The 19,584-nt window shown below is 43.2% G+C and overlaps 1 protein-coding gene across 1 annotated transcript in view; it reads left to right on the top strand.

The window, feature by feature from the left end:
• Positions 1-19,584, top strand: part of LOC126335884 (protein PRRC2A) — a 1,700,716-nt gene that overhangs the window by 1,478,282 nt on the left and 202,850 nt on the right. The window contains exon 12 of the mRNA XM_049999355.1: positions 6,299-6,349. Coding sequence (XP_049855312.1) covers positions 6,299-6,349 — 51 coding nt within the window. The remainder of the gene's footprint in view (positions 1-6,298; positions 6,350-19,584) is intronic.

Below are 19,584 nucleotides of genomic sequence, written 5' to 3'. Positions count from 1 at the left end.
CGGTGTGAAATCTTCATTGCAAACGAAGTGGGAAAAGTGTTCGGTTCCTCAATTCATCCAAACAGAAACCGTCATCACACTGATCAAACCATCATATACCTGTATCTAACTACGATTAATAAACTGAAATCGTTATGCTAGATAGATAGTATCCGATTAACTGAAAACATTACATTAAGGTAAAGAGCCGACATTTCTGTATATAAGATCCAGCTGCATAAAATGCTTGACAGATGATCGATGCGTCAGTGAGCAAGCGCGCTTCTCTTAAACGCTTTATAGGTATTCTCGTATTTCACTGACGTTGCATCACGGCAGAGAGACAGCTCGTTCTAGAGGCAAGGTTCTTGCAGTTACAGTCACTCACTACATACAACAAAGTAACTATAGCTTGAAATCTGTCTTGGGTATTTTCACCAAAGCTTGAAAAGAACGAAGTTAAAAGCTCGACGTGTCATCGGCAACGAGTCATTAGAGATTCTAGATAAGATAGAAAAGAGCAGAGGAAGAGATTTGTCGTGTCCTGATGGAAGAAATCATCTCAGCACGTGGCTGGAATAATTTTGGGAACCCTAGGAAAATGAGGATTCCTGGATTGGGCTTTGGACCCCGTTTTTCCCGACTATGAGTGCGATAGCCACTGTTCCACCTTGGTCGCTACCAAACTGTGTATGCAGAAACGCGCTCGGGAACAATAAATTACAGAGCGACAGAACGAGAATACTTACACGTTATGAAGATCAACACGACATTAGAAGCAAGGAATTAGGGTTTAGTGTCCAGTCGAGGATAACGTTATTAGTGAACTAGGGACCGGTGGAGAAGAAAATCTGTTGTGTCCCTTTCAGCGTAATCATACCGATATTTTCCAAAGTTTATGTGTCGATGGAACCTAAACCTGGACAGATCGTCCGAGATTTCAACCGTCGTCGTTCCGAATGCTGGTGTAGTGTCTTACTACTGCGCCACCTCTATCACTAGCTCAGTCTTCATACAGCTTGCATGTTAGCTTCTTGAAAAGAACTGGAAGTTGTCTTATAGGAAGTTTCCTGAATGGAAACTTTTTGCTCACTCCTTATATACAGTCTTACTAAGTTACAACTAACCTTACCCTTCTGCAGGCTTGAATAAGAGAGGACAAGTCGGAGAGTAGGAAGCAGCCGCAGGGCCTCCGTTCTGTCAACTACTCGCGGAAGTGCGGCGTAACGGAAGGGAGCCGTTACGGCACTGACGTAACAGTGGCGCCTTGACTTCTAATGTATACAACGTGCCACATCAGGCTCGTATTCGCTCTGTTTCTGATCTCTAATACACAGTACGGCATAGTCAAGAAAAGAACAAAATATAGTAAACTGCTCAAAAGAGATGCACAAAAAACTGGTATTACACAGACATGCCAAAACAAAGAAGAATTCAGAAGCGAAGTCAACAGCAATCATTTGCAGAGACACTAGTAACGAGAAGGTCCACATATTAGATTTCCGATGAGAAGAGAAAGAAAAGAGAAAAAAAAATGAAGCAGTTCGGAGAAGAGAGGAAAAGAAGGGCCTAAAAGCCTTAAGTTGTATGCACTTCATAGTTGGCCAAATTCGGAAGTAAAACTGGTCATGTACCATAGTTCTTGCAATAGACTGTCTTCTTCTTCTTCTTCTTCTTCTTCCTCTTCCTCTGCCTTTCCTTTCTCCGTTTGTCGGTGGGCCAGCCCTGTTATGCGGTCTTCGGTAACGTTAGTGACAGTTGGTGGCCGGACGCCCTTCAGACGCTGCCGCTCCCTCCCCGCAGTGGTCAACACACTGGACTCACATTCGGGAGGATGACTGTTGAAACTCACATCCGGCCGTCCTGATTTAGGTTTTCCGTGATTTCGCTAAACCATTCCTTTGAGCGGGCAAGACCTATTTCCTTCCACATCCTTCCCCAACCCGAGTTTGTGTTCCGTCTCTAATGACTTCGTTGTCGACAGGACGTTAAACACTAATCTCCTGCTACTCCCATCTCCGCCCCCTGCCTGAGGACGCTACATCTGTCTGTGTCTCGAGCCAATCTCATATTCAAATGGAGAACGTTTTATAGACGTTTGCGTGGCATGTATCTGAGGCGGGACGAATATACTGGTCTGGCATTTACCTAGGAGGCTGTGGGAAAAAGCCTAAAAACAACATCCCAACTGGACTCACAAGCCCTCGTCCATAATCAGCGAGGCATATACGATCCGGGAAAATCCCGCTTCCCTGAATCCCGAAAGCGGCGCGTTAACGATGTCTGATATTCGGGCGGGTATTTTCTTCTGCTTAAGGGGAGGTTCTGGCACGATAAGCGAAAAATGGATGAAACTTAGAACTATTTTCGCACAATGATTGTTTTTATTAAAATGGAAGTTTTACCACTTCATTATACATACATTCGTGTATGAAAATTTTTATTATTATTTTTTTTAGCTTTACCTCGTTACAGAGGCTTATCTCCAACATAATAATTTATTCGAAATTACTATACAAAGAATAAACGTTCTTAAATTACATTTTCAAAATATTCCTCCAGGTGTTTCCATCTTGTGTGTCCTCTTCCTCTGCGCCCATTCTCCTCATTGCATGCTGTACATTTTGGAGCCAGGTGGCCATAGGTCGTCCTCTTCTTCTTCTCCCCTCCGGTTCCCACTGCAGTATCAATTTTGGTATTCTGGCTTCCTCCATTCGTCGTACATGCCCGTACCACTGTAATTTCTTCCTAACCATTACGCCATATATTCTTTCTTTTATTTCCATTCTCCTTATTATTTCGGTGTTCCTTATGTTCTCCTTCCTGGAGAGTCTTTACTGTCTTCTCCAGAAGTCCATCTCTAGAGCTTGTAATTTTTTGATGTGCTTCAGGTTAAATGTCCAGGTTTCCGTTCCATACAGAACCACGCTCTCTAATATAGATTTGCATATTAATTTTTTAGTTCTGCTCAGGCAATGTGTATGAAAATAATTTTCTTTATCTCGTAACAAAAATGACGGCCTCAGCCTTTGTTGTCTGCTAGTCTTGCGCGTCCTGGTTTGCTCGAAGCGTTGTACACACTCGTGGCTATCTCTGAAACTGATTAAAAAAAAAGAAGGAAATTCTCAGATTAGAATGAATTTGACGGACCGTCACAATGGGGTTTTGAAAAATATATCGAAAAAAATGACAACTATTTAAAAAACATATCAATTTCTTGGCATGTTTTTCCAAGTTCATATGTTTAAAAAATATTTAAAATTCGGATACCAAGAAAAGCTCTCGCTAAGAGCCAACAAAATTTAATTATCTATCATTTAGTACATTAAATATATCTATTAGTCTGACGAGCCTCTAGAGCGCTTCGCGTGGTGAAAAATGTTGTTTCGAGAGAAACGCATTTAAAATTTGCAGTAATAAAAAAAAGACGTTGTTTCAAAACTTACGGCTACTCTGCAATCCCAGGAACATATAGGCATCCGCCTCTTCCTCAAACATGCTCTGGTTGTTAATCTGGAGCCGTGTTTTTTCACTTCGTGCTCTTTTAACAAAATGCGATATTCCTTGCTCCTCGGCGGCCACGCGTTTCCTGTCAGATAACTCCGCGAATTTTTTGCTCTTCGCCGTTATAACGATTCCTTACACGTTCATGGTCTTCGGAACATTTGAATAACCTTCGCTGAAAACACCTGCAGCTATATATGCTGCTATTTCGACAGTTTCTGTGTCACAATGAAGATGTTACGGTACCACGTTGCACACGTTGAAGCTCTCGTTGCCCGTTTCATCTTTACAAAATTGTTAAGACTTTCGTGGCCACTTGTTGACAAAATGCGTATTGGCTTCTGTCTCGGGTTCTTCGGCCGACGTTCATCTGATGATTTTACTGACGTTTCGCCAGCACGAGTGGCTGGCGTTGTCAAAGCTCCACCACAGGCAATGGAGAGTGAAGCTTTGACAATGCCAGCCACTCGTGCTGGCGAAACGTCAGTAAAATCAGCAGATGAACGTCGGCCGAAGAACCCGAGACGGAAGCCAATAGGCAGTTTGTCAAATCTTTACTAGCCAAAAATTCGCGTACCTGTTGAATCGTTCCTTGGGCTAGTTCGTCGAGCGTCCACACCTTCCCATATTTCAATCGGCGCACAGCTGCATTCGACGTTTTGCAGGCATAATCTGTGTACTTAAGGTATGCAAATTATGTCAAATTATGTCAGAAAATCAAATTTTTCACCTGTCTCGACCAGAGCCTCTCCTTAAATGATAGAGGGTGTATATATCCGGGCTGCCTATCGAGTCAATGCGTCCATTGCAATGTACATATTTTTGACCACTGGTCCCTTCGTTCTCGTTTCAAGCTATTGGCGATGCTTCGACACACATAAGAGTCTCTCCCAACATCTGACGAAGACGAGCAGGAGGGTCGTTCAAATAAATTGCATTAAAATGTATCATCAAGGCGCCCAGATGTCATAAATTATACCTTTTGCACTGGCCATTGCCCATCGCTCTGACTCGTGTAGATGGTATGTACTTACTTATATCCTGCAGTGAAACATTTGTCATGTTCAGTGCAATATTAACATAAATACTAAAGAAGTGGCGTTTTCAGTCTGGAGGCGAAATGCTTTTTAATATTTTCTAAATAGCAGCCTGTTATCGGTTTTCATTCACATACATAACCCTTCTTAGGTTCTTATACCTCATGTATACGACAGTGGGCTTGAAACTTGTTTGTCCAAATAGTCGCCAGATTTGGTCTCGTCGGTCGCTCTAGGGTTCTTATTTTCCCTCAGGAAAGTGTTACCATTACTGTAACAAATTTCTGGGAGGAAGTGGATTCGTCACAACACTGGGTTCCTAGTTCATTAACACTGATTGTGGAAGTGTAAAGTCGCGAAAGCTGCTTACGAAGTACGATAATTTGCGACGGTTAACGTCTGCTGGCGGAGATAACATTGATGGCGCAACAAAATTTATGTAACACAGCTCGACTCGGTGACTCAGCTGGTAACGGAGCTACGTCGAGGACCGGATTGCACTTAAAGCTACAGGAGCCCTCAGCAAAGCGATAAGCTGGCTAAAAACAGAAAACATGTAGGCCCGGAGCCTTCTCGCCTGCATTTGCAGCCACGCAAATTGAAGCACTGTGCGGTAGAATGCATAGCCATCTTAGTGGTCTCTGCGTTTATACACACTTCGTTATTTCGTCACATTTTATGACATATTTTGCAATTTAATAAATCATAAAGTCAAAAACATTTTCTTTCATTTTCTCCTTTTGAAATTCAGTTTTGAATTGGTAACAGCTAAATATAATCTCAGATAGGGTTGATAGAAGAGAGAGACAAGATCCCACGGAGAGCAGCACGCTTCGTTACAGAATCATTTAATAATCGCGAAAGCGTTACGGAGATGAAAAACTGCAGTGGAAGACTCTGCAGGAGAGACGCTCAGTAGCTCGGTACGGGCTTTTGTTGAAGTTTCGAGAACATACCTTCACCGAGGAGTCAAACAGTATATTGCTCCCTCCTACGTATATCTCGCGAACAGACCATGAGGATTAAATCAGAAAGATTAGAGCCCACACAGAGGCATACCGACAATCCTTCTTTCCACGAACAATACGAGACTGGAATAGAAGGGAGAACCGATAGAGGTACTCAAGGTACGCTGCGCCACACACCGTCAGGTGGCTTGCGGAGTATGGATGTAGATGTAGATGTAAGTGGAAGGCTTTTGGTAAGATCGACAACACAACAAAGGATTGCTTTGGCACGTTCTGGATGACCCTGTTACAGCTAAGTTTACACGTCATCCTGGTAGTATGAGGTATTGCTTGTAAGACCGGCGGTGATTTTTGAAACCTTTAAGTACCACGCAAGAAGTGTGTACTGGGAATCTCTGTGTTAGCTGTGTCTCAACTTCTATTAAATGCATCCAAGTAGGAATGGACAGGAACCGTTGAAAACTGTTACTGCAGAGTCACGTGGATACTTCGGAATCATCTCTGTAACCGCTAAAACGTCGTTCATGTTGTAAAACAAGATATAACCTATCTTTAGTCACCTCTAGTCGCAAATCACCTCTCTGCTGGGAAACGATTATCACAAATAGCTTTCTTCAGGCTAATGAAGTCACACGCTGCAAAGGTACAGAGCTGTTATTGAAGTGGAACGCTAGCGAACACCACTATGCTTCTCCATTAAAACTCCCGTTCAAATATTTGTAAACTAGCGAGTAAATAAAACAGATATCCTCGTTTGTGATCACTCTAATTCTGACGCATGACAGTAAAACTGGACCTCTTTTGTTGCAGGAAGCAGCAGCAAAGAATCGAAGAAGGAACAACTATCGCCGACAGGTCTTGGTAAGCATAATTTTCACTAAATAATATTATTATATAGTTTTCAAACAAATTCACCGCACGAAGATCGAATACTCAATTCCATGTTCGGTAACACTAGAACGCAGTTCCGTTCCAACATGTTGTCACTATTTCTAGAAAAGCAATCCCTCCCATAACATTTCCCGCTCCTTAACGACAAGTGTTTGTAAATTTATTTCAGCGCAGCATATTTCAGAAGTAATGTGAGGGCGTGCTGAAAATTAATGCCTCCAAATTTTATATATGAAAACTTTTAAAGGTTTTTAAATAAAACATAGGGTATTGACATTCTACATGTTTATTCTTCATGTCTAAACACCTGCAGCCGTCTGCCACTAGAGTGCTCCGAATTGTAGCGTGTAACATGGCGGTGTGTAACGCTACTGCGTCGGTGCGTGAGAAACAGCGTGCTGTAACAGTGTTTCGAATTTGAAGAGTTTGTCCACATATGGAACGCCCTCTGCTTCACTACGACAATACCAGACACCATACGAGCGCTGTGACATCTGCAACAACCCGACGCCTTGGGGTCACTGTCATCTACCGTGCTCTATACAATCCCAATTTGCCTCCATCCGATTTTTTCTGTTTACAAAATTTAAATAATGCATTCGAGGACTTCATTTTGATAGTCACGAAGCGGTGGAAGCAGACGCTAACGCTCATCTGTAGACCCATTCCTTGCTTGGCATGTGTGCAGGTTAAACATGCATACGTTATTCATGCTATGCAAGCAGAGGCGAGGTTGTGGCTCCGTCAACAAAGTCAAACATTCTATAGTGACAGTATCAATAAATTGGTACAGCGTTGGGACAAGTGTGTTCGTCGCCTGGGTGACTATGTTGAGGAATAAAGATGTAGAATGTCCATAATGTTTGTTCTATTTAAAAAGCTTTAAGAGTTAGTACATAAGAAATTCAAAGGCATTACTTTTCAGCACGCTCTCGTAAAACAGGGATCATTGAGATAATGCTGTACAACGAATACATTTTCTTTAACTTAAGTGACTGCTGATATCTAAATAATTGGATCGAACCACTAAATGTTTGATAAAAGTATCGGTCGTGACATTGGTCTGCAACAGCTGAATTAAGGTAGGTGGAATGGAAAAGAAACGTTCTGAAATCCGCCAGGTCTGATCCCAGCGTTTGGATCGTACTGCTAGACGACTCCCATACAGAAAAAATATGTGTCGTACTCACCAGACCGATAGACTTTAAATGGTGCATTTCGCCACGGCGTTTCGTCTGAAGCTTAGCCCAGGTCTCGGAGAGGGATGTCCTCCTTCGATTTTCTTCGTCTGTAAGACCCGTGTAATCCCATTTCAACAGCAGTCGCTGTGAGAACGGCCTCAGAGACATATGAGGGAATTCAGCAACATATTCTGAGCAAAGGCTGTACGTATAGAGAACGAAAGTGACACTGCAATTACACTCCTGGAAATTGAAATAAGAACACCGTGAATTCATTGTCCCAGGAAGGGGAAACTTTATTGACACATTCCTGGGGTCAGATACATCACATGATCACACTGACAGAACCACAGGCACATAGACACAGGCAACAGAGCATGCACAATGTCGGCACTAGTACAGTGTATATCCACCTTTCGCAGCAATGCAGGCTGCTATTCTCCCATGGAGACGATCGTAGAGATGCTGGATGTAGTCCTGTGGAACGGCTGGCCATGCCATTTCCACCTGGCGCCTCAGTTGGACCAGCGTTCGTGCTGGACCTGCAGACCGCGTGAGACGACGCTTCATCCAGTCCCAAACATGCTCAATGGGGGACAGATCTGGAGATCTTGCTGGCCAGGGTAGTTGCCTTACACCTTCTAGAGCACGTTGGGTGGCACGGGATACATGCGGACGTGCATTGCCCTGTTGGAACAGCAAGTTCCCTTGCCGGTCTAGGAATGGTAGAACGATGGGTTCGATGACGGTTTGGATGTACCGTGCACTATTCAGTGTCCCCTCGACGATCACTAGAGGTGTACTCCAGTGTAGGAGGTCACTCCCCACACCATGATGCCGGGTGTTGGCCCTGTGTGCCTCGGTCGTATGCAGACCTGATTGTGGCGCTCACCTGCACGGCGCCAAACACGCATACGAACATCATTGGCACCAAGGCAGAAGCGACTCTCATCGCTGAAGACGACAAGTCTCCATTCGTCCCTCCATTCACGCCTGTCGCGACACCACTGGAGGCGGGCTGCAAGATGTTGGGGCGTGAGCGGAAGACGGCCTAACGGTGTGCAGGACCGTAGCCCAGCTTCATGGAGACGGTTGCGAATGGTCCTCGCCGATACCCCAGGAGCAACAGTGTCCCTAATTTGCTGGGAAGTGGCGGTGCGGTCCCCTACGGCAATGCGTTGGATCCTACGGTCTTGGCGTGCATCCGTGCGTCGCTGCGGTCCAGTCCCAGGTCGACGGGCACGTGCACCTTCCGCCGACCACTGGCGACAACATCGATGTACTGTGGAGACCTCACGCCCCACGTGTTGAGCAATTCGGCGGTACGTCCAACCGGCCTCCCGCATGCCCACTATACGCCCTCGCTCAAAGTCCGTCAACTGCACATACGGTTCACGTCCACGCTGTCGCGACATGCTACCAGTGTTAAAGACTGCGATGGAGCTCCGTATGCCACGGCAAACTGGCTGACACTGACGGCGGCGGTGCACAAATGCTGCGCAGCTAGCGCCATTCGACGGCCAACACCGCGGTTCCTGGTGTGTCCGCTGTGCCGTGCGTGTGATCATTGCTTGTACAGCCCTCTCGCAGGGTCCGGAGGAAGTATGGTGGGTCTGACACACTGGTGTCAATGTGTTCTTTCTTCCATTTCCAGGAGTGTATATGTTTCTTGTCCGAGGCGTCCGGTGTGACACTTCTGGAGACTTTTGAAGCGAGTTACTTGAAGGATAGAGACACTCCGTTAGTGCCCTGTTCGTCAGAAGTTGCTGCGTGGTCAAAGACTAGTTAACGTTAACGTAGCTGCGTTCTGCTTCATTTACACAGTTCGTTTCATTTAGTTCAATTTACAGAGAAAATTTATTTTTATTTGTAATGTGTTTTGCATACACATGATCGTATATGGCGTCTTGAGGAATTACGAGACGTAGAAATACCATCTACTGTTTTCAGGCAACAAACTTCGAGAAATATATGATTTGCGACATTTCATTATTAGATGTGGACTCTTTCCAGTGGCTGCGTGAGTAGCAATACTAACGTCGACTCTTACGTAGGTTTTTATACCACAACGTATATTTCATTATCTTTTTTGTGGTTTTCCTATCTATAGCGCCGCCAGTTGACACACAGTGACTGGAACTTCCTACTTACATAGTCGAAGGAATGCAGCACAATATCCATCATGACCTGTGGTTCCCGGTCTTCCAATAAACTGAGATCAGATATCAGTCATTACCAACCAACAAACACTAGCGTCCAACTAAACGTCAGACTGCTTTAACTTTTTAATATGACGAAAGAAAAGTAATACTGAATAACATTCAAACAAGTAAATCTCACGAGTTCTTGTAGGTGTTTTCATTGACGCTTATTTCTAACGTTATTTGTTGTATTTCGGTTTTGTCTTGGAGAATTCACATCATAAATCACGTGCTAAGTTCATTCAGTTCCTCTTTTTTTTCATTTCTACGACAGCCGAAAACTAAGTTAACATCTTTAAATGGTGACACATGAAATTGGTATTCATAAAGATTGTTACGATAGTAATGGACACCCGCCAGAAACATTTCACAAAAATACATCATTTGTGTAACCATAGTGTCGGAAGCAGCTTTACAGTTACTAAGCTATTTGAAATCCGTCTGTTTAGATATTTTATTAGTTTCTAAATTTTCATAATATTTCCTTGTAAACCGATATAAAGGCTACTTATTTCCCCAAAGAAATCAGTAATGAACGTCAGTTTGGAAATTCGTTCTGTTATTTTGGCTTCGTTGGTGGGCGAACACCTGAATGGCGAAACAGTAAGCGACAAACCAGGCGATAACCCAACCAAATCACAGCACGTACTCAAGAATTTCAAATAATCTTGTTTCTGTTGATGAATTCTTCTCGGGTTATCAGCCGAGTGGTCGCGTCGTCTTGTCGCAACGTTTCAATGAGTTTCGTACCCATCATTTACTAATCGGCTGATAACCCGAGAACAATTAATGAGTGGAATACGCCGAGAAAGACTGCAATCGCATCAATCTTGTTTCTACATTTGTTTCACAAGCTGTGGCCTCTATCTTTTCTCAACATGCGCTAATGCGTGAATGTGATAATTTTGGATGGTTAATTATTAGTTACCTTATAAATATTGGCTCTAAAATGGCTCTGAGCACTATGCGACTTAACATCTGTGGTCACCAGTTGCCTAGAACTTAGAACTAATTAAACCTAACCAACCTAAGGACATCAAACACATCCATGCCCGAGGGAGGATTCGAACCTGCGACCGTAGCAGTCGCGCGGTTCTGGACTGAGCGCCTAGAACCGCGAGACCACCGCGGCCGGCTTATAAATATTAGCGTGTAACAAAAAAGCGACAGTAAGATGATATACTTTTAAAAAATGGATTTAGTTTCTTCAATAAAGCATCATTAAGGCCTTACCGGGTTCCTCCTAGAAAATAGCACACCCCGTCCCCCTACGCTGAACTGTGAATGACCGTGAAAACCAGAAGGAAGATTGGTGGCCTATCGAATACGAATTCAGTGTTGAACGAGCAACTGCATCACGATTGTCTGAAGTAACTGGTTACGATATTTTCTGTGAAAGAGTGAGAATGTGGGCAAGACTCTATAAGATACGACACTCGCTAATCTTGGCACCACCACAATCATTAAGGTGTCAGAATCGGGAACAAAGAACGCCAGTAGAGGATGAAAAGAGGAAACTAAACAAAGTGAAATGCAGAATAAAACTTTTATAAATATTATACCGAAGCGTTCTTGCGTTGTAAATGGTAGAACAATTTCAGATTTGTTCATGAATTGCCTAACAGTTTTTATTGTTGTTGTTAAACGGCTTTGGCGCACTAAATCACTGCTAAAGCTTAAAACGATAGCACTCAGGCGAGTCAGAAATTAGAACCGCAAATTATGTTGGAGAGCTGGCAGCGTACAAGTAGTCGTTGGCACTGGAAACACGACAAAAACAGCTGTCGAGCAATCATTGCCACTTAACTCATTCCCTATTGGTCTCAGACAACCAATAAAGTAATTACGTCAATCTGTTTGCCAGACATATTGCCGCCACAGTTAGTGATTCATGCTGTTTACATTTACTACGACATCACATTACTACATATTTCTTCACTCGCTCTGAACACATCCACGTGTAGTATCACTGTTCGAACGAGGATCAGGTATTCCAGTATTGTCTCCATCTATCAACTTGCTGCGTTTGCTGTCTGACTAGCTGCTCTTGTCCTGCGTTTCCGTTTAGCCGGCTGTCAGCTCACACACAGCCGCTTATCAATCATAGGTACTTCAACTGCTCGTCGGCGATGTTTTCCAATTAAAAGCTACTCTTTGAACAGCCATACTGCGATAGATGCATTTCTGTAACTACGTTTCAGCTCCACTTATCTTATTACATCATACTTGTTTCACGACATCTTATATTTGTCGTAACTTGTGGGATTTGTTTCCAAATCACATATCTGTCCCAATGAGGTAATAACGACGCAACTCCCCAAGATTGTGCCCTGGAAAGGTAAACACAAAGTTGAAACGCAGACCAAGATGATGCAGGCTACCAGTATTTCCCTAGATCTATAACGCACCCATCATGGTACAGTGAGAGATAGTGTTAAGAGGAAGTATCACCGGTTTTCCGTGTACCGTTGCATTCGTAACACTGTAATTTGTGACATGGTTATCGTAATGAATATCGTGTAAAATGTATATAATGCCTAGTTAGATATAAGAAATAATCCTGACAGATTAAATAAATCAGCAAATAAAAAAGTAAAAATATTGGGAAACTTTCGTCTAATTCATTCATCAGATGCGTGTTACCTCATCAGAAAGCTAGGAGGGAACTCGGACAGTGGTTAGGTGTGCCGTCGGCAAATACGGCCGACCAGTACCGTGTGGGCTGTATAGTCCGACTCACCAATGAGGTCGGTTCGTGCAGGTCGAGGCACGGACGGGAATTCTAGCGCTGTGTATACGCGTGCTTTGAGCTTCAAAAAGAAAACATGTATCCTGCAAATTATGTCTCTCGCCCCTTTACGAAGAATTTGTCGCTTACCACCACCATCAGCGATGACAACTCGCAACAGATGGAATAAAAATTCACTAAATAACTCGCTACGATTACGTTTTATGCTCGCACAGTCTATGATATTCGTAGCAGAGCATTCAGAACACTGCTGAACACTAATTGGCTAAGTGAGAATGCGTGATGTAGGAACGCACAAGAAGCCTAAGCTCGACCACCATCGTTAGTGACTCCAAGTATAGTAGTATTGCCGTTGCACCCCCCCCCCCCCCCCCCCCTTGACTGTAGTCACCCAGGTTGATGAGACATGGAGCTTTGTCCTGTATAGACGTTAATCCAAATAGTAGATCAAGTGTCAGGAGAACCCCAGCTACATTAATTTTGGCATAGAGTTAATGCTAATCCACATCTATCTTCCAATCAGCCACTCCGTCCTCCATTTGTGCATACGCCAAAGGCTCTTATTTCCCGTGTGAAAACCAGAACCTACTACTCCAATAGCCTGGTCAAAGGCCTACTGTTGTCTGCAGAAAAGACCTTTCATTCTACAACTTAAACTACGTTTAAATTGGACCGAGGGTGAAACTCAGAAGTGCGCTTTTTGCGACTTCGTATCTACTTTTAACACGCCAGATCTTTTCATTTCTCTGCGCTTCCGCTTACTTCTTTTCGATAGTTCTTATTTGTTACTCAAATGTAGGACGTGAGAAACATCACCCGCGCAATTGCGTTTGTTGTATAACTAGGCAGTTATGTACGATTTAGACATAATGGAATGTGAAGAAAAGCGTGATCACATAGAGTGTTACCAATAAATTTTCTGTCTAGATCTGAACTATTTGGTGTGACCGTTTTAAACTTTCGGCGACATGCTATAACTACTATAAAACCACAATATTTCTCTCTGAACTGAAAATCTATAAGTAATTGTGCCTCGATTTCACTTCTTGGGCAGTCTGCGCGCAGCAACAACATGCTCTTACATTCGTCTTCGGAACACGTAACAAGCCGCAATGGTACAACGAGTAACTACACGAGACACAACATGAAATTTTTACATCGCATTGCTGGCTTGGATCGGTGTTCATCCACTGAATCGGCGGGCGCTAATGTTACCTATGACGTTAGCTATTGTCCTTCGCGAGATTTGAACAGTACATCATATGTTTAACTAATCAGATCAGAGCTATATGACTAGATTTTAATACTGCGCTTTCACGGCTCATAACGGAGGCGACACTAGATAGATAGTGAGACATGGTGCCGCCACATAGCCTACTCGTCCAGAAATAGAAACGTCGAAAGCTAACACGTCACTGCGATTCAGTAATCTCGGTTACTGAAAAACGATACTGGTTATAGAAAACAAAATTATTGCGATAATAGGGTAAGCATGCCACAGGAGACTCCGCATCTGATCCTGAGAAATCTCGCGGCTATTAGCAATATGTGTGTTTGCATTGTCACCGTTGGTAGCTTCATGTTGTCGTTGTTGTTGTTGTTGTTGTGGTCTTCAGTCCAGAGACTGGTTTGATGCAGATGCAGCTCTCCATGTTACTGTATCCTTTGCAAGCTTCTTCATCTCCCACTACCTACTGCAACCTACATCCTTCTGAATCTGCTTAGTGTATTCACATCGGGGTCTCCCTCTACGATTTTTACCCTCGACGCTGCCCTCCAATACTAAATTGGTGATCCCGTGATGCCTCAGAACATGTCCTACCAACCGATCCCTTCTTCTGGTCAAGTTGTGCCACAAACTCCTCTTCTCCCCGTTCTGTTCAATACCTCGGTCCTGGTAGAGGAACTGTGCAGCCCCATTTTATCTTCACGATATTTACTGGCCCAACACATTGTTGTTGTTGTTATGGTCTTCAGTCCTAAGACCGGTTTGATACAGCTCTCCATGCTACTCTATTCTGTGCAAGCTTCTTCATCTCCCAGTACTTACTGCAACCTACATCCTTCTGAATCTGCTAAGTGTATTCATCTCTTGGACTCCCTCTACCTTCCACGCTGCCCTCCAATGCTAAATTTGTGATCCCTTTGATGCCTCAGAACATGTCCTACCAACCGGTCCCTTCTTCTTGTCAAGTTGTGCCACAAACTCCTCTTCTCCCTTATTCTATTCAATACCTCCTCATTAGTTACGTGATCTACCCATCTAATCTTCAACATTCTCCTGTAGCACCACATTTCGAAACCTTCTATTCTCTTCTTGTCCAACTATTTATTTTCTATGTTTCATTTCCATACATGGCTACACTCCATACAAATACTTTTAGAAACGACTTCCTGACACTTAAATCTATACTCGATGTTAACAAATTTTTCTTCTTCAAAAACGCTTTTCTTGCCATTGCCAGTCTAAATTTTATATCCTCTCTACTTCGACCATCATCAGTTATTTTGCTCCCCAATAGCAAAACTCCTTTAGTACTCCTAATCTAATTCCCTCAGCATCACCCGACTTAATTCTACTACATTCGATTATCCTCGTTTTGTTTTCCTTGATGTTCATCTTATATCCCCCTTTCAAGACACTGTCCATTCCGTTCAACTGCTCTTTCAAGTCCTTTGCTGTATGTCATCGGCGAACCTCAAAGTTTTTATTTCTTTTCCATGGATTTTAATACCTACTCCGAATTTTTCTTTTGTTTCTTTCACTGCTTGCTCAATATACAGATTGAATAACATCGGGGAGAGGCTACAACCCTGTCTCACTCCCTTCCCAACCACTGCTGCCCTTTCATGTCCCTCGACTCTTATAACTGCCATGTGGTTTCTGTACAAATTGTGAATAGCCTTTCGCTTCCAGTATTTTACCCCTGCCACCTTGAGAATATTCCAGTCAACATAGTACGTGAAAACGAGACCTTTCGGTGAAAACCAATCTCGCGCAGCACTGTGCTTCATCTTAGGAACTCCGTCAACGGCCTCATTACATAGTTTTTCAAGTGATTTACTGATTAGGCTGAAAATCAGCAAAGGAAACAAGGAAATATGAATAGATACTGACCGATAAACAGTTCGCAATTGAAGGAAAAACAATGAAATCACTGCCGTTTTCCAAATGTGTTGGTTTTAGAGCTGAACCTTGTGTGACTCGCGTTTTCTTTCTAGAATAAGTAATCTACCAGGCTGGTACACAGGGTGAATCACCAAACGCTTGCACCGCAGATATGACGGCACGCATTCATATAATTCTTTCGCCTAGATGGGCAATGGTTCCACCTTCTTCAGCGCGGATGCTCGAGTACGTCCGACCTCCTGCGTGAATCTCAGAGTAGCGAGCATGGACGAAATGGACAGCGACCGCGTGTGTAGGTGGCGCTCAGTGGGAATGCGCTCCGGCCGTGATGCGTGCCGAGGAGGTCCACGCACTAGCTTTAACACTGTGTCCGGATGGCGCAGTGGTTGACACACCTGCGAAGTAAGCAGGAGAGAACGGGTTCGAATCCCGGTCCGGTACACTTTTCCACACGTCGCCGCTGATTCCGCGTAATGTCCCGATGCATCTGACATCAGTAATCCCTTTCCTTTCCTTTCTCCCTCCCCCACTTTCACTTTACATATAATGTCCCATTAAACAACACAACACATCCGGAGACTTATAGGCTGCACATACACACCCACGTGAAATTCACTTTCGTTTGTGTTACAACATCTAACAAATAACTGTCGGTGTTTACAGCTTTCCAATTACGATATCTCGTTAACTACTAGCACTACAGTCCTGGAATAATCACTATTGACGTTCTGATTTAGCCTACTTTGAGTGTGGTACTGTCGACAAGCTTTTTTCCATTAGAATATTTGTACCTACTTAAAATAATTACACATTTGAAGCTCGTAACTCTGTGTGTATGGGCTGCATAGGCAGGCCCCTGGCTATGATCACAGTCTGTGAAATCCGCATGTCAAATGGCGCATTCCATTATCGAAATATTTTCGGTGAAGTTTATGAGGTTCGTAATATGTACAACGGATTAGTACTATTAGTATTCATGGATAAGAACAGCCAATGAATAAGCCGAGATTGAGAAACTTAGATGGGCCCGCAACACCGACAGCAAACTGTTCCCCCTCACCCTCTCAAGTTGTCTTTTCTCTCTCCCCTCCCTCGCTCCTCCCCCCGTTCCGCAATATGCATGCTCACTCAGTGTAGACAGAGCAAGAGAGAGGGCAGAGTACATTTATTCTCGACTCAGAGTGCGACAGCTGCACAGGCGACTGATAATTATCTTCTTGGAAGCACTTCCAAGCACAAGATGTAAGGGAAAGTCGTTTTATCGCCGCTGCAGACTGCTGTCTTAAAAGGGAGGTGGTAATTATGTAATAGTACATGAACTCTTACAGTGTTTACAATTACAGTGTAACTAATCAGAGGTTAGCCATTTGTACTGTTGTTAAATAAAGCAGTTTGACTCCGGAGTAAATCAACGTCACTTACCCAGAGGAACGGAAATTGCAATAGGGAAGAGTGTGCTTAATATGTAGATGCTGTCAGCTTTACATGTCACTTTTTTCTGACAGGCCGAAGAGGTCCTAATTAGGAAACTTGCATGATGCGTGTTTCTATGTTCCCATTCGCGATTTTGCTGAGTATCCTCTCATATGATGACTGGCAATGTGTTCCTACAGAATGAGTAGCATTTGACTGCTTTCTTACATCGCTGACGATCAGTGTTTCTAAATTGCCTGGTTACTGGACCAATTTATACAGTTTTATGCTCGTAGCCTTAACTATACATGACTCCGAGACAAATTTATGCGCTCTGCTTTCGTTCGAAGACCGGTTATCGAAATATTTAGTGTGATTTACGACAATTCGGTTGTAATGCTTCACAAGAAGATTGCTGACTGTCTTTGCAATAAAAGTATCGCTACGGGTAAGCAAACTCTTGATGAACTGCACAATCTACAGCTAAAAGATATCCAAGAACCGTTTGGACAACTGTGGATCAACTTTATTATCTTTTCATTCAGTTAACAGAAATTTGTAGTTTGTTTACCTTTTGCGATATCAGTTTTGCCCTTCAATATTGGGTCGGTTCGCCCAGTCATTGAGTCTGTACGTGGCGATTCTCCACACACCCGCTATTACATTTTTGCTTAACAACTGCAATACCGTACATTAATGGTGCGACTTAGTCTCAGGGCACTAAGAGTCCTTTAAGCAACATGATAGTATTTTGTAAAGTTGTTGTTGGTTACAAATTAACGAGTTTAGTTCCGGTGAATGGAGCAACCTGTGCTTTAAACAATAACATCAGTAACAGTCTTGTATGATGAAGTTGTCTGTGCTTCACTTACCCTGCGCAGTCGAACCCCAGGGAAAAGCAACTTTTAAACAGTACGTAAACACAATTTTTCATCAGTAAAAAATTAGCATGTTCCACGAGTAATGTGTGTGGACTGTGCGTATTTGTGAAATGGCTTTTATATTACATAACGCCGCCTACAGTACGACGGTTATTGTACAGATTTAAGAGTGTGGCAGTAAAACTGATGTAACTGGTCCTTCCAGAATAAAGAAAAAGGACGAGTCTTGTCCAGATTCTCTTCATGCAGTCAGACCATTCTCCACGACATACAAAAGTCTAGTTTGAACTCGAGCCCGGTAATGATATGTCAGGATGGCAGCACGCACTCTCACGCACAATGACAGATTCATTTTGAAATGCAGCCTGTATAGAGGAGGGGGATACGGGGAGCGTGTTCGGATTTAGCTTCATAAAGATGAAAGTGGTACTGAAAGAGTTAAAAATCAAGGTTAGGCCTAATCATAAGACATTTAGCTTGCAGCAGCATCCAACACTTGTATATAGGAAATGACAAAATTCGCTTTCTGCGTGAAAAGGAGTTAGTAGGAGAAAACGTCTTCTCGCCTCTAGCTCTCATGCGCTCTTTCCGCTATGTCGTATAGTCTCCGTGAGATGATTTAAGGACTCTACTGCCAGTAGAGGCCACATTTTTGTGAACACATTTATTATTATTTACGCGTTTTGGGCTCTGCCTATCTTCAGATGACCTGGTGACAAATTAGCACCAGAAAAAAGTTTTTTACAACCTTGCAAATTTACACAAATGTCCTAAAAGATGACCTATGCTAAAACATAATTGAACAACAAAGACATCCAAAACAAAATACGTATCATGCAGTACAGAATAAATATACAACTATGACAACAATGTCAATTAACGTCGAAAGAAACTAAGTTTACTAGTCCACTCAGTAAGTAACTTTATGATCTAACATGTGTGCTGCATACAGCTGAGTGATGTGGCTGGCAGATAGTCCCACAATAGAGAGCTTGTCGACGCTAAATGGCGTAAGTGCTGTGGCGCTGCCGTAAATGGCCGATAGATAATTGCAAGTGGAACTCACGTTATCTATCACAAAATTTATACAGATTCTTTTATACTATACGTAAAAGTTAATGCCAATCCTAGGCAAAGACAAATTTAAAGACATACAGGGTTTTAGTTACACAAAAGAGAGCTTAGTGACGTTGAATAATATATGTGCGATGACGCTACCGTATATGACCTGCAAATTTTGTAACAGATAATTACTACTTGCAATATGTATCGGCCACCTGGATCCTCTACCATCTCATCAAATTGCCACCCTTCCTTAGCTACATAGAACATCTACACATCTCCTGTACTGTCCGAAAACTAGTTTCCAACAACCCCATTGTCTCCCCTCTGATCACCAACTCTGGTATGCTAATGTGCCTTCACAAACACATCCCTCCGTCCATACACCTCCACACACTCCATATCCTATCCCAACGCAACTTCCACCAACTACCCCTCCCAGACAAGGACATCCGCCCTGATATTTATCCCTCCTAGCAACTTTAACCCTTCCCCACCTAACCCACTCCACATGAGGGTTCCTATCTCCTTATCCCTGTTCGTGACCACGTGGAACCCAATCTTCTTTTGCCACTACCTAACAGACCG

This window comes from Schistocerca gregaria, chromosome 2, assembly GCF_023897955.1.
Source record: "Schistocerca gregaria isolate iqSchGreg1 chromosome 2, iqSchGreg1.2, whole genome shotgun sequence".
Classification (NCBI taxonomy): Eukaryota; Metazoa; Arthropoda; class Insecta; order Orthoptera; family Acrididae; genus Schistocerca; species Schistocerca gregaria.
The sequence above is the reverse complement of the archived record's forward strand: the minus strand, read 5'-3'. Positions and strand labels throughout refer to the sequence as shown.